This window comes from Mugil cephalus, chromosome 13, assembly GCF_022458985.1.
Source record: "Mugil cephalus isolate CIBA_MC_2020 chromosome 13, CIBA_Mcephalus_1.1, whole genome shotgun sequence".
Classification (NCBI taxonomy): Eukaryota; Metazoa; Chordata; class Actinopteri; order Mugiliformes; family Mugilidae; genus Mugil; species Mugil cephalus.
This window is the reverse complement of record NC_061782.1, coordinates 3,831,671-3,846,905: the sequence shown is the minus strand read 5'-3', so window position 1 is coordinate 3,846,905 and position 15,235 is coordinate 3,831,671. Positions and strand designations below refer to the sequence as shown.

At 42.6% G+C, this 15,235-nt stretch overlaps 1 protein-coding gene across 10 annotated transcripts in view; it reads left to right on the top strand.

Moving 5' to 3' along the window:
* smap1 (small ArfGAP 1) overlaps positions 1 to 15,235 on the top strand; it is a 106,672-nt gene that overhangs the window by 88,558 nt on the left and 2,879 nt on the right. For 6 of the 10 annotated variants that reach the window (XM_047602943.1, XM_047602942.1, XM_047602940.1 and 3 more), the window contains 3 exons: positions 6,783 to 6,978; positions 12,252 to 12,478; positions 14,712 to 15,040. In XM_047602943.1, the coding sequence (XP_047458899.1) occupies positions 6,783 to 6,978; positions 12,252 to 12,478; positions 14,712 to 14,897 (609 nt within the window). In that variant the 3' untranslated portion in view covers positions 14,898 to 15,040. Of the gene's footprint in view, positions 1 to 6,782; positions 6,979 to 12,251; positions 12,479 to 14,711; positions 15,043 to 15,235 lie in introns of those variants that run through there. The other 4 variants (XM_047602941.1, XM_047602936.1, XM_047602938.1 and 1 more) reach the window with 3 other exon arrangements.

The following is a 15,235-nucleotide window of genomic DNA, read 5'->3' as shown; positions in this document are numbered from 1 at the left end:
TCTCCTACATACAAGCAGACAACACTAGGAGTCGGTTTGACAGTCGTTACGCATTCACCTACTCTTACGCTCACACACAAACTATACACAGAGGGCTGAGCTTTGGATTCAGCAGGCGGATATTGCTTTACAGCTGTGATTAGTTGGGTGCGTAAAGAAAGAGGAAGCTGGCAGCCTGCTGATTCAGGCAGCTATTAACCGGCACCAGGGAACGCTCGCATATCTGCGCAAACGTCAATTATAAAAATGCGATTACAGCCTTGTAGGAGGGGGAGGATTTGTGTTATCCCCAGCTTTCCCCCTTTCGCTGGTGCATATTTTTTTCTTCTACATCCCGTCCTCTCCCTGTCTCTCATTCACCTTCGCTGTGAGAGAAATATAGTTTTAACAAGTTTTAACAAGGAAAGTGAGAAGAATGTGACTGGAAAGGAAATAAAGATGGGAATATATCTAATGTCTCCTCAGTTAATGATAATTGCACACAAAGTAAATGTTATCATAATCATTTTGTGAGTTACATTTCAGTTTAAAGTCTGCTAAGTTATCATAGAATGAGCCAGGATCATGAATGCACACAGGTTTAGGTTCAAAATCTATGAAAGCTGCAACAATCTCTGACCCTCAGCCTTCAAAAGGCCATCGATAAGTGTCGATATTATGAGTTTAATTGGTTCTATGCCAAACAAATGTCCAACAGAATAAAAGATTATACTGAAATGTTACGTTATAGATTTATAGTTGATTATTTCAGCTTCATTTGCACAGAATTATTGAACTGTTAGGAGAAAACACTTCAATCCAGCGCTTCATGATTATGTTGGAGTTATGCATGCCTGGTTGTTAAGCATGGATAAACAATGTGGAACGCTTCTCTGTAGCGGGCAGGTATTTATGATAAGCGGGGTACCAGTCACGTCTGGCAAAAAGTATAATTTTTCAAACAAAAGAAAACGGATCTTAATCCGGCACAAAATAATTTTAACTGGTTACAGCAAAGCAAAAATAACAATTCACAATTTCACTTTTTTTTTTATATATCTTTTCTTTTATAATCAATCCACACGAAAAGACCCATTCCAGGGATCTAGTCCATTTATTTGTTCATTCTGTTCATTTTCAGTCACACGACATGTCAGGTAAATTCTTCTCTGGGTTTTACCACAGATCTCAGCCTGCAGACAACCAGAAAACAATATTACTTCCTGCTGTGACGTGTAGCACAAAGAAAGTAAGGAAGAAAAACAAAATAAACACTGTACCTCCTGTCAGTAGTCGTGCAATGGACAAGTCAGTCAGTGGACAATTGGACAGTGGATTTCTTATCTGTAGATTTAAAAAAAAAAAAAAATCCATCTCATACTGGGATCGTTAAAATGTTAAAATTAGGGGAAGTTAAAATTACCAAAGATGAGTAAAAATATGTGCATCTTGCATAAAAGTGCTGAAATAAATACTATACTATACTACTGAATCCATGTTCATTTCTAAATACATGTAACATGATACTTTAGTGATACTGGAGAGTTTTGATGGCAGCAGCTCTGCAAAAGAAGATATACCCGAGGTTACCAACTTAAAGAAATTTAACATCTGATCAAAATATGTCTGATGTTGTTGGTATGAATGAATGAATCAGAAGTTTATTTTGAATGTGTAAATAAGGAAAATTAACATTCATCAAGAAATAACTAAAAATGCAAATATATCCAAATTAAAATAAGACTATTATACAAGCCTACACAGTTGTAGCAAATAATAAGCAGAATGCAAAATAAATATTCAACAACAGTTTGTAATTTGATTTACATACTCGATAGGAGTGGGTAGGAAGTAAAAACAAAATGCATACAGACTTCTGCTGTTGAAGTGGATAAGAAAGTTCAGTCTGCACAAAATATAATGTGGTAAATAACGTGACAGGAAGAGTTTGTTTTGTTTATTTTAGTTAATTTTGAATATTTTAAGTCCAAATTAATTTAACTGAAGGTATTAAGAAACACTTTATAATCAAATCGTTTCATGCGTTGCTGCCTGAGGCCGGCTCGTACGAACCGTGCAGCAAAGCAAATGTAACTTTCGCTGCATATTTTTTCTGGCACTTGCATGCGCAAAATGTAAAAATGGAGAACGAATGAAAGAAATGAAGGTGTCATATAGAGGCTGGTGTAAACAAGCGAAGGAAAGCAGCTGATTTCGGGGAAACCGATGAATTCTAGTTCATTAAGAGTCGAGCCAAGAGTCCGGGGATGAACCGATGACCAGAGATCTCTTTTTGATCGTTTTGCCTTTCTTTGTTTCTTTCTCCCCTCTTTTTCATGCTGTTTCATTTTGGCACGCTCAGTAAATTAGCACAAATCCTTCGGCACTCTCACACACACAGAGAACCTAGAGTGGTTTTAAAGCCACAGATGGTCTATCAGAGGGGGAGTGTATGATTATTTCAAGCGGTGATGAAAAACTGTAGGGAGAAAGGGAGGAAGACAGTCGTGTATGTGTGTGTGTGTATTTGTGTGTGTGTGTTTGGCTGTAGAGGTCTATGAATAGCGACAGTGAGGAAGAGGCTGTCAGAGCAGTAATTCAGAGCTCTGGCTGCTCCCATCAACACCAACATTGGGCGAAAGAATGGAGCCTTGGTGAAGAGGCTTTGTGTTGCACAATGTGCTGCTAGGAGCCCCGCAACACAGCACGCACTATGTGGAAGCTTCCTGTATGTGTGTGCATACGTGCACCGGACAAAGAAAAGGGGAGTCGCACATGTGACGTACTCCGCTTGAACTTGTCTTCGCTTAGACGAGACTTCAGGGGGATGTGTCTCGGCCTTTTACAATGTGCGCCACCTGTTTAGCCTTGGCAAGAAAATCTCCCCGGATTGCTTCACCAATTCCTTCAGTGCAAATGGAGCTAATGCCTCTGGAGTGTCTGGCAATCACAGATGGTTGAAGCAATGAAAGGCTGGTGGAAGTTATGCCTTGAACACCAGTATGAGGTAAATGCTACTGTCTCTGTGAAAGATATGCACACAGTTAACAGAAATATTATGCGATCAGTCACTGCTAAACTGTCTGTCTGTGGGAAAAAAGCCAGCCTTTTCATTTATGCCTCCTTTGAAACCAGAAAATCATTCAGTGTTGCTTCTTTTTTACTCCCAGATGAGTCATACGTATAGGCTTTTTGTAGACGCTTTGACTCATCGTATTAGGAGTAACACCGGGAGTTACTAAAAATATGAACATTGACTCTGATCAAGCAATTATTGCAATGCAATACGGCAACTAATGGCGTCATTTTTAGTCTGTGTAGCATGAGGTTTTCTCTTTGGCTTATTGTCTGTCTGCTGTAGCTCAGTATGGAAACACTGACTCATGAAAGCTGAAGCTTCAAAATAATGTCAGTTAATGCATAGAATATGTTGTTTACAAGAAAAAAGACTGAATGTGCTCAAAATTAAATTAATTTAAAATTAAATTCTTAAATTCCGTCACATTTTCCGCCCAATTTTGACGACAGAGTCTTTGAATAGCGTTGTTTACTGGCTCCGAGAGCGCACAACAAACCACGTCAACACATGCATGTGATGTACTTCTTCAGCCCCTTCCCTTCAGCTCGGGTGCTTCAGAAACTTTTCTTGGATGCATCATTTTTCTTCCCCACCAGACATGATGAATTCATAGAACCTTGGTTACATTAGTAACTATCACCATAGGTCCCATCTTTCTCCTTGCTGCTGTAAGCCCTGTTGCTACGGCTGCTACCCTCTTCAGGTCTGGCAAGTAATCATCGAATTTGATTAAACGTGTCCCATCTCTGTGCACGGTTGAATTAGTTCCCGTCCCAGATGCTCCACATGGTGCTGTTCCACCTTACCAAATAATCCTGGATGACGGCCTTATCACGCTGCTTCAGAGTCGGCAGCCGCTGTGCGAGCTATTCCAGAGCGCTTCCAGAAGTAGAAGCTGAATGGTTGACGTCTCTTTAAAAAAAAAAAAAAAAGTGTTCAACTGCACCGGGGAGCGTGGCAGTAAACAGGCTTAAGTCCTTGATTGAGTTGTGCGTTATAGGTTCATGTCATCATTGGGTGAAAGAGGAGGAGGAGGACAGTTTCCTGCCTGTTCTCGCCTTCCACTGGCTCCTCTATGCAGCAGCGTCATGCTAATGTGCTACAGCTATTAATAGGAGGCTTCACCCCGCCACCGTCAACACCAGAATTACCTTAACTGGCTTCACTTCAGAGAAAATGGACCCGTGTGTGTGTGTGTGTTCTTGTATAGCTATAGTTCTGAGGACCACAACAGGAGTGAGGACATTTTGCACAAATGGGTCCTCACTTCTTTCCAAGGTAGTTTGAGGGTTAATACTTGGTTTTAGGGTAGATTAAGGTTAGACACTTAGCTGAGATGGTTAAGGTAACGGTCTAGGGTATGAAATATTAAATCTGTGTGTGTGTGTGTGTGTGTGTGCGGTTCTGGCTTGACTAGCCATCCATCGTTTCTCTGTTTATTGCTCCATCCTCCGCTACCTCTTTTCTTTTCAACTTGCCCTTCTCTGTCATTTTCTTTTTCCTCTCCACTTGTCTGCCTTTCCATCTCTCCCTCCTTCTCTTTCTCATGCACCTCCATTCCTTTCCTTTCCCCTTTATTTATTTTTTTTCTACTGTGCTTTTATCTTCTTTCTTTTCCCCGTCTTGTCTCATCTGTCCCTCTTTTCATTTCTGTCTCTCTCTCTCTCTCTCTTTCACCCTGCTAACCTTCCTCTTTCACTTCCTTCCCTCCTCCTCCAGTCACGTAAACCAAAGAGGCAAAGAGACAGAGGGGAGCAGCGTTGCCTGCTAAGCAGCAGAGGACAACACACTCACCAGATTCTTTGTGTGTGTGTGGATGCAGTGTGCTCGGTGTGTTTCTTCTCCGGGGGAAGTGTGTTGCAGGGGCGGCTGTTTATCGCACTGTCTCTCCTTATCTTATTCATGAAGTCCAGCTGCCTCCCCCACCCCACCCCCCGCCCTCTCTCCACCGTCTCTCCCATCACGTCACACACACACATATTCACACACACCTGTGCGGAGCTCTTAAGCAGGTGTTGCTTTTTTTGTCAGCTCCATCCATTAGATATAATGGGTGTGTGCGTAAAAAGGTTATTTTTTTTTAGTGCGTGTCTGTGTGGGACAGGGAATACGTGTGTGTCCCGGCTGCAACCGTTCATGTCTGCCTCTCTTTGCTACAGCCTAATTAATGTCATCTGTCTCACTTACACTTACAATGCTTCTCCTCCAGCCTCTCCTCTGTCCCTTTGTCCTGTTTAATGTCCTTTACCTTTTTCCTTTACTTTGTCTCATCCTACTTGTCGTCTACAGTAGAGGAGTGAATATACACATATACTGTCTTTAAGCAGATTTATTGTGCATGCTATTTATACATTTTATATCACTTATCTTCAAATCCATATTAATTGTAGTCTATATACACTCACTTTCCACTTTATTAGGTACACCTGTTCAATTGCATGTTAACACAAATAGCTAATCAGCCAATCACATGGCTGCAGTTCAATGCATTTAGTTCATGTAGAGGTGATCAAGACAATTTGCTGAAGTTCAAACCGAGCATCAGAATGAGGAAGAAAGGGCATTTAAGTGACTTTGAACGTGGTCTGGTTGTTGGTCTGAGTATTTAAGAAAACTTCTGATCTCCTGGGATTTTCACACACAACCATCTCTAGGGTTTAGAGAGAATGATCTGAAAAAGAGAAAATATCCAGTGATTGGCAGTTGTTGATGTGAGAGGTCAGAGGAGAATGGGCAGACTGGTTGGAGATGATAGAAAGGCAACAGTAACTCAAATAACCACTGGTTCCAACCAAGGAATGCAGAATACCATCTCTGAACGCACAACACGTCCAACCTTGAAGAAGATGGGCTACAGCAGCAGAAGATATATATACACACTTTGTTTATTTTTACATTTTTTTATGTTTAAATATACATCTTTTATATTTATATATTCTACTTCCCTATGCTTTTATTTTTTTACCCTTTTTGTTTTGATTGTAATTCCTCCTGTCTCTGTCCATCCATCCATCTGTCTGTCTCCCCAGTACACCTCCGTTTTTCTATCTGTGCAGACTTGGAATCAAATGATGAAGGGAAAAAAAGTGACATTTTGAATAAATGTTGTTGAATCTCCACATGAGCTGCCCCAGGAAAAAAAAATATGAGTCTGTCAGATGCTGAAAACTGAATAGGTCTCCTTGGCTTGTTATTTATTTATTATGGTAAACGGTCTTGTATTCGTTCCCTATAGCGCTTTTCTGCCTATTGCTACTCAAATTGCTTTACTTTGCACATCTACCAATTCATTCACACAAGAAAACACACATTCACACCAGGCATGGATCTCCTTGGGGGTTCAGTGGTTCTTGCTCAAGGAGTCTGTGGCGTGTTTTCCCTGAACCAATGATTGAACTTCGGGTTTATTGACAACCTGCTTCACCTCCTTACTTACAGTTGGCCTGTGTTTCTGATTAATTTACATTATTATTTGGAAGGTTCTTGTATGGCTGCATGTGTTTAAACACATTATTTAAGAGTTTCTTCTCTGTACTCATTTACCTTTTTTTTTCTCACTCGTTAGTTCCAAACTAAATAATATAAAGTTCATACATTTCAAGGTGAATGCATGCGTGAGGTGATGAGAGCATTACTATAATTAATAGATCGTCCAATAAAGGTGTGGATTAAACGGTACATATGGTCTCATTTCCCTGCTCCCTTGTCTGTTTCTGTCTTACAGTCTACTTCCAGTGCAGCGTCTCCGCAGGTGGACCCCTCCACCTCCTCCTCTGTCTCCTCCTCCACCTGCACCACTACCACCACAAAGGCGGAGGAGAAGAAGAAGCTTTTATCCAAAGACTCCATCCTGTCTCTGTACGCCAGCAGCTCAGTGGGCGGCCAGCCGCAGAGCCAGCCACAGCCTGCTGCAGGACAAGGTAATCAACGGTTTAAACCATCTGGTGTCCAGGTTAAACCAGCCGAGCTCGACTCTTCCAGCAGGCTTACGTGTTCACAGTTGCACACATTGCAGTATTCTACATAGTTCACTTAAATGCACCTTGCATATATGTACATAAGATGACGGTGATAATTTATTCATTAGACAAATTGGGTCAAAAAACAACATTAATCCATATGATCCATTTCCAGTTTATTGAACTTGTACAGAAAAAGTGGTGGTGGAGGTGTGGAAGTCGTTCACGATCGGCCCAAAACATGATTTTTTCTTTTTCTTTTAAAATCAGTATTAAGACATTGTATCGGAAGAAAAAATATTGCGATATATCGCTATATCGATATTTTTTCCGACCCCTACAGAAAATGTAGAGAAAGTCTCCATCCACCCACAGTTATGAACTAGGCAAAGACTCATACAAAAATAAACCTTTTATGTTTCTGGTGTTGCTGTTTGAGCTGGTTCACGTCTATAGATTGAAACAAACCCCAGCACCAGGTTGCATGTTATAGCATGTCCATACGTGGTTTAAGCTTCTGCGTCAATTTGACACAGCAACTATAGCAACAGCCCAGACCCTACGCAGACCCCAGTGATGTAGCCTGACGTCCACCTCCCCAGAAACGTGACTATGCACCACGGCTACATGAGCTGTGATTGGTCCGCTTGGTAGCACCAGCATGTGTCCGTTTCCATCTCTGCAATTTGCAAATCGATTGTGTTGGATGGATGAAGATGGAACTCATAGAGGAAATGTTGTGTTCTGTAACAAAGCACGTTTGCCACTTAAAGTCCAGATTCTATAGCTAGCGTGAATGCAAGGGTACCGTGCTGGAAGAGGTGGACTTCTGCACAGAATGGTTGGTCACACATGTGCACAAACGCTGTTCAGTGCAAAACGTAACAATGGTGTAACCATTTAACCATGATGTGCGACTGGCCCTAGTGTAGGAGCACCCTCAGTAGACATTGTTGAAAGTGAAGCAGGAAGTAGAAACAAAAATGAACCCGACTAGTAAAAAAGACACAGCATTGACTAGCATTTACTAGTGCGACTGACGAGCTCACAAGAACAAACACACCAGCGTTAGCTAAGTTGTGACGTCATGTTTTGCAGTGGGATAAACTCTCTTTGCACTTTACCCTGGAGAAGTTTACACCTGTCAGTTTTCCACTGATTGTTGGACTCGAGCAAGTGGCAACAAACAAGGTTTGATTGTCACTTCGCTTCGCCTCATTTAACTTTACTGCACCCTCATTCCTGTCGTTGTTGTGACTTTCCTGCTATGTGACCATGAAATCTGTGATATAGCCAAGATGTGTATCAGCACTTGACTGATGACATTATTAAAACAAAGCATCCTTCTACTTCTACAACATCCAGTCGACACAAACAGGAGCCAAATGTTAAATGAAAATTCACCTCAGTATATCTGGCTTACTGTTACTGTTACAGTTTCCATGTTAGACACACTCAGATGCACCAAGATGTTGCTCTAGAAAACATTTGTCTTTATTTTCTCTTGTTTTATGATCAACACTCAGGATGCAGGAGAGTGACAGCGGATGTTCAGCCTTAAAATCCGTTCTGAGAGATGTGGTATATTGGGAAAATAAATGCTGTGCTGGATGTGGCGACATTCTTATTCACCACGTCAAATTTATACAGCAAGGAAAGAATAATCTAGCATCCATGAATCTGTTACTGATCCTATATTGAATATATACGTATCCCAGGTTTTAAAAATAGGAGGTATGATGGAGTCACGCTGAAAGAGGCTGTATTTCAGTAGGAGAAGATAGTTCATGATACTTTCTACATGTATCCTGCATCTCAGGGTCTTAAATCTTTTAAGACCTTGTGGTAAAGTTCTTGTGGTATCAGGTCAAAGAATGGTACCAGACCTCCTTCTTCCTAGCAACACTTTCTACTTTCTCCAGTTCACTTTCTTGCTCTGTTTTGCTTCCTGTGTTTTCCCTCCTCCTGATTGGTTGATTGGTTTCTCTTCGTGTGCTCCGCCCTCTTTACTTTTACCTTTACCAACGTCTATAAATAGTCCTGCTTTTGTCGTGGCTCCTCATGATGTTACAGTTTGTTCAGCTGGAGTTGTGTTTTTTTATTTTGGTTTTTAACACCCTGTTTTTCCTGCAGTGCCTTTTGTTCCCACGCTCTTGAGGTTTTATTTAAGTCCTATTGTTTTGTGGTTCTGCCTCCCTCTGTATCCTGACATTGGGTCCTACTTCACCAGAAACCTGACACATTAACACACTTAGTCCATAGTTTTTCCTTTGGATCCCTTGTGTGTATAAGACAACCAGAAATGTACCAACAGAAGGAATGATGCAATCATCACATCATAAATGGTAACCACTGAGCTTGAGTTCAGCAGCCAACTTCTTCACCATGTCTTTGTGCTGTTACAGAGTCCTGCTGGACCTCTGGAGCCACTGAGACTGTGTGAAAGTCCAAATTTGTCCACTTTCCCAGTCACTGCTACTGTTTTAATTATCCAAAACTGAGCAGATAAAAACTAAGTATTCAGTTCAAACTGTGCATAATCAAGTTCAAGTTAACGTGAATCTAAATGGAAATGTACACATATCAGCCATAACATTAAGACCACTGACAAGAACTGAATAACTTTTGAAACTTTTGGACCTGGCATTCGTTGGTGTGAATGTTACTTACACGTGTAGTACCCACCTAGACCAGACCAGACACCCCCACCCCATAGCAATGTCACTCCTTGATGGCAGCAGGATGCAGCTTGACACAAACACAAACACAGTAACACTTTCAGTAACTGATCAAGTATCTGTGGGATGATCCATAGAGGCCCCTCCCCTCAACCCATAGCACCCAAAGGCCCCCACTAAGGACACCCTCAGAAAGCCCATGTCCAGGAGACCTGCACAATATAAGGAAGGTGGTCATAATGTTGTGATGATTTAGTGTATACAGTGCCATATTTTTAGAAAGTTGGTAGTTGTTGGTGCATGGATCCTCAGCAACTGCCATTTATTTTTGAATTACTGTACTGGCAGACTGAAACGTGTTGTACATGTAGAAGGTAAATGTTATACATATTAATAGTCTCGTAAGCTGCTGGGAAAGACTTGTAGTTCAAAAGCACACGGGTGCACTCTCAGGCGTAGGTGTTAGTACATAAACACACACACACACACACACACACGAGGGAGAAGAGATGCATCATAAAAATGGATGCGAGTGAAGGCAGATGAAAGGTCAGCATGGTGAGAAGCAGCCAGGTGTACTCCACTCTGTATTTACCAGCGTCCCACTGCAGCAGTAAAAATAGTGAAGTGTCTGCAGATTTACTCTCATCTCACAGTTATTATGTGTAAAGACTGAAGTGCCAGGACTGTTTATGTGTGTATGGGAGCACGTAGGCGGGCGTTCATACATGCAAGCATGTCCCACGTACGTCAGCCTGAGCATGTTTGGAGTGTGTGGGAAAGCATTAGTGCTACATGCTACAGCGTGGAGGAGGGTAGTTCACAGCAGATTTACACAGCAGCAGCACAAGCAGCAGCAGCAGGCGCATGTGCTTATTGATTATGCTGCTGCATGTTTACACCGATGTGTAGAGGATTAGGAATGGAAATCAGGATGAAGTGCTTTCTGCAGCGTTATTGTGCTCTTTGAATCCAAATAGATGCTGATAGAGATCAAAGCCAAAGAACTATGCCAGGCTAATGCCCCAAATCACTAGCTTTCATCCAGTGTGGCTCGGACAGTGTGCCTGTGTGCGCGTGCAGGACATATCGCAATAGGATGGATGTGGTTCTAAGTGCTGCATATACTGAAAATATCAAATTGTCAGCATTCACTGGAAACTGTACAGTCTAAGATCCATGAACCCATTATTGATCCTGTATTGACGTCCACTTTGAGGTTATGCTGGGAATCTTGCTTAAAGAGAGCGTAGCCGTAATGCTTTCTGATATCAGAAGTAGTTATTTTTTCCTGTTAACGATCTTCTGGCTTTTTCTCAGTGTTTTCCGATCTATTATTATTTTAGTATCAGGTCCAAAAACATAGAACAGGCCTCCCTTTCCCGAGCGATGCTTTCCCGCTTCTCCTGAGAGTTCCTGATGCGTTCCCAGGAGGCAAAATGAATTGAATCACTTCTCCAGATGTGCTGTGAGTCTCCCACTGGTTCTCCTACTAGTTGGACACATGCATGAAAAGCCTCCAGTGGAAGTTGCCCAGGAAGGATCTCGATCTAAGGCGAGAACGATCTCAGCCAGTTCCTTTTCAACATGAAGGAGGAGCAGGTGTCTGGATGTCTGAGGTCCTCAACTGGTCTTTAAAGATTGGAGCTGAGTCAGACAGAGGAAACAGGGGCCTCTGTGGATCATTCCACAGATACTTGTAGATGTGTAGATGTGTACCAAGCATGAGCTAACCCTAACCTTTCACCTCCTCACCTCACTGTTACTGATCTGCTGACAATCATCGGCCCTGTTCTGTTTACATATGAGTGACTTTGATGGCTTTGTGCCGGATAGACTGCATTCCTCTTTGGTTGCTTTTTACATTGAATCATCAGCAGTACGATGCTCTGTTAGTATGAACAGCGAGAGTTTAGAGTCTCTCATGTGGTGTTTGGAGACTTCAACATCTACCTGTGAATCTGGATTGTGCTTGGAGCAAATTTCCTTCCAGTGCAAATGTTCCAGTAACATTGAATAAATGGATTGTACTGTAGAAAATCTGATGACTGATCAGGAATGGCTCATGATCCAGATTATTATAAGATAAGGACAGAAATAATAAGTTGCACCATTTTGGCCCCAATATGAGACAATATTATTTCTGGAAATGACATTCTGAGCAGCGGAGGTTGTTTTATTTTTCAGAGCTGGACAATTACATGAGCGTGAGAGTGAAATGGGTCTGCTACAGAGAGTGGTGCTTCATCATTATGGGCTATTTATAGCATTTATTTTACTGGGATTGTGTTTTCAATCCGTTTGCAATGAGGTTCTGATCAATTCATCAATCTGAAAATGAATTCTCTGCGGTTGAAAATGATTGAGATTAGTTCCCGGCATCTCCATCGCCATCACTGCAGACAGGAAACGCAGAGAAAGCTGCACATCTTGTAGTGTTGCAAAGCAGAATGTGTTCCGTGGCGTGTATTTATTTAGCACAGCTCTGTTCTCTGTTGAGATGAAAATGTGTCAGGAGATAATTCGGGTGCGTTTTTTTTTTTTTTGCTGTTTCAGCAGGTGCATACATGGGCCAGGCGCAGATGCAGTTCGCTCCGCAGGGCTTCTCCCCAGCGATGGGCGGAGCCGCCCCATCGACCACCATGGTGGGCGGAGGGGCCATGATGTCCGGCATGGCGCTGCCAAACGGGGGCTACATGGGCATGCAGCAGCAGGGCGTACCACCGGCCGGACAAGGACAGAACATGTACAGCATGCAGCAAGGACAGTGGAGCACAAGCCAGGTAACACACAGGGCTGGAAAATCTCCACAAAGGCCAGTCAGAGTGGTGATCAGGAACTCATTAGCTCATTAGCTCATTAGCTCAATCCAGTTTTTCTGTCCATTAAACATTTAGCGAGAACATTTAGATGTTTCTAGCAGCTGAAAGATAATAATATTTCCTCGAAGCTTATGAAAAGTCTCCTGAATCCAGTGTATCCGTGTCCTCGGCCAAATAGTCGATGAATGGTTTCGCCGTCTCACTCATTCAGCGTCTGTCAAAGCCCAAGAGGAGCAGCTTTAGTCGGTCTTCTTTTATTATTACTGTTTAATAATATCAGAGATTTCTTTCTTACATTCTGTCTCATCTCTTTCTTCTTTCTTTTGTCCCTGATTCCAGCACAGTACAGGGACAGGTATAATGAGAACGTCTCCTTTGATACATGTTTTATGATCGTTCTGACCTCAGTTCGACAAATATGAATAGTGCATGAATGTAGAATTATTCTGCCACTTTATAAGCATATATGTATCAAACGACTTATTTAATCAGAGCCTGGATAAGATGACTGTACTTAAAAAGTTAAAGATATTTAAGATCTATACATGAGTTCTGGATAAGATCAGAGGTCTAGGACAAACTTTAGTTTAAATCATTAGTAAGGATGGGATGTTGCATCCTTGCAGTGCCGTCATCCAGGTGGTAGAACCACTGTGGATATCCCCCCCTTCCCTCAGCGGGGGAGGTCTAAATAATAGCATTTTACTCTAATGTTGCTGTTGGGTTTCTGTGCCAAAGCAGCACTGATTCTGATAATTCCAGATTGCCTGGTAATCGCAGATTAATTTCTGATGCGCTTGTCTCTGATCCAGGGACTTCAGAGCATTAGGTCCAAGCTTGATTTAAACTCAGGTGTTGGACGGTTTCCTGAATGACCACGTACCCGTTATGACCCAGAGCATCGCTTCAAGTTGCTTTGCTCTGTTTGCTCGTCTTGCATTGGGCGGTTGTTGATCAGTTTAGTTAGAAAAGCAAAAAGTATAAGTGTTGACATGTAGTCGCATATCTCATCACTTCTCACCTACTGCCGCTGGCTAGGCTAGTTAGCTGGTGTCTTCTTGTTGGTTGCTAGTGGTTTAACATTCCTCTGGGTCGTATAAGGATAAATAGAGTTGTGCTTGAGTAAATTATGTCATTGGAAAGCTAATTTTCTTCTGATTTCATTGGTAAAAGTCATTGTAAGATTCAACACATTCAGGCAAACTCAACAACACCTTATTTTTTAACTGTGTGCCAACTTTGATTACTCAAGAACAATACCACTTATAGTGAGTCCGACTTTTGTGATAGAAACTTCAGAGTCTTTGCTTTCAAAAGAGACCAAGAACATGCACGAGCTCCAGAATGATCATGAACAGCGTTCAATTTACTTTGGGTACGTCCTATATGCATTAAGTCTGTAACGATAAGAGGTTTAGTATTGCGACTTTCATCATCGTACTTGGTTCATTTCTCAGAATAACATAATGCTGCTTTGAAAATAACGTTCATCCGTCCCAAGAGCTTCACCCTTTTATAAATATGTGACCTGCTGCTCACACAAACACATTATGCCCACTTCCTATCTGGTGTGTGGGTTGCACTCAGCATCTTAATGACATTAGAAGTCAACAAGACATCATAAATGACCACTGACACACACACACACACACACAAAATATCTTTGTCTTGAAGATAATACAGTCTAATACTAGCTCCATGCCCACAGCCATCAACCATCACCACTAAATACAGAACCTGACACCAGGCTTTACCCTCAGCCCAGACACACGTTAAGGTGGGAGCTGGATGGTGAGGGGTTTGTGTGCAGGGGGGGGGGGCATCGTGGAATACTGAGCTGATGAATGAGCACTTGGTTGCTCATATGTCCAGGCCTGACCGACACACACAGCTACACACAGCTACACACAGCTACACACAGCTCTCAGATGACCTGATAAGTGAGCAACCCTGCACCAAAGCACATTCATAATTGATAAGACAGAATGGAAGGAGGAGAGTGAGTGAGGGCACCAAGAGATGGGGGGGGGGCGGGGTGAGGAGCTGGGAAGTAAAGGGGAAGTAGCGGCAGAGGGCAGAGGAGGCTAAGGTCCATAGATGGAGGCCAGGGAGCGTCTATTTCTGCTCTGATTAATTCAAAGATTACTCCCTTTATCTCTCTCTGTTCCCCTCTTCCCCCTCTTCTCTCACTCAGATGACCCAGCAGATGTCGGGTGTGGCCCTGAGTGGTGGTGGTGGTGGTGGTGTTGGTGGTGTTGTTGGTGGTGGGGGGGCGGCGTCGCCAGGTGCTTTAAGCCAGCCGGGGGCTCCCGCGGCCGGTTGGCCCGGAGCTCCTCCGCCAGCTTCAGGCCAGACCCTCAGCACTCAGCTGTGGAAGTGACGGGGAGGAATAATCTGAGTAACGAACGCACAACGAGGAGAAGGGGGAGGAGGGGGGAGGCTAAGTTTGACGGTCCTAAACACCCCCCCACCCCTCCCCACCGCACCCTCCCACCCCTCCCACCCCCAACACACCAAGTTGGTCACAGTGGACAAAAAAAAAATATATAAGAAAAATGAAAGACTGGCATTTGGTGTCTCGCGTCTTCATCTGAATTTCCTCTTGTTTTTTGTTTTTTTAATTTCGTCGTCTGAAGAAAGAGACAAAAGCAGAAGAACAGAGCGAAGAGAAAACTGCTAGAGCAACAACACCTAACAGTGTTTGTTAAACTGATACTA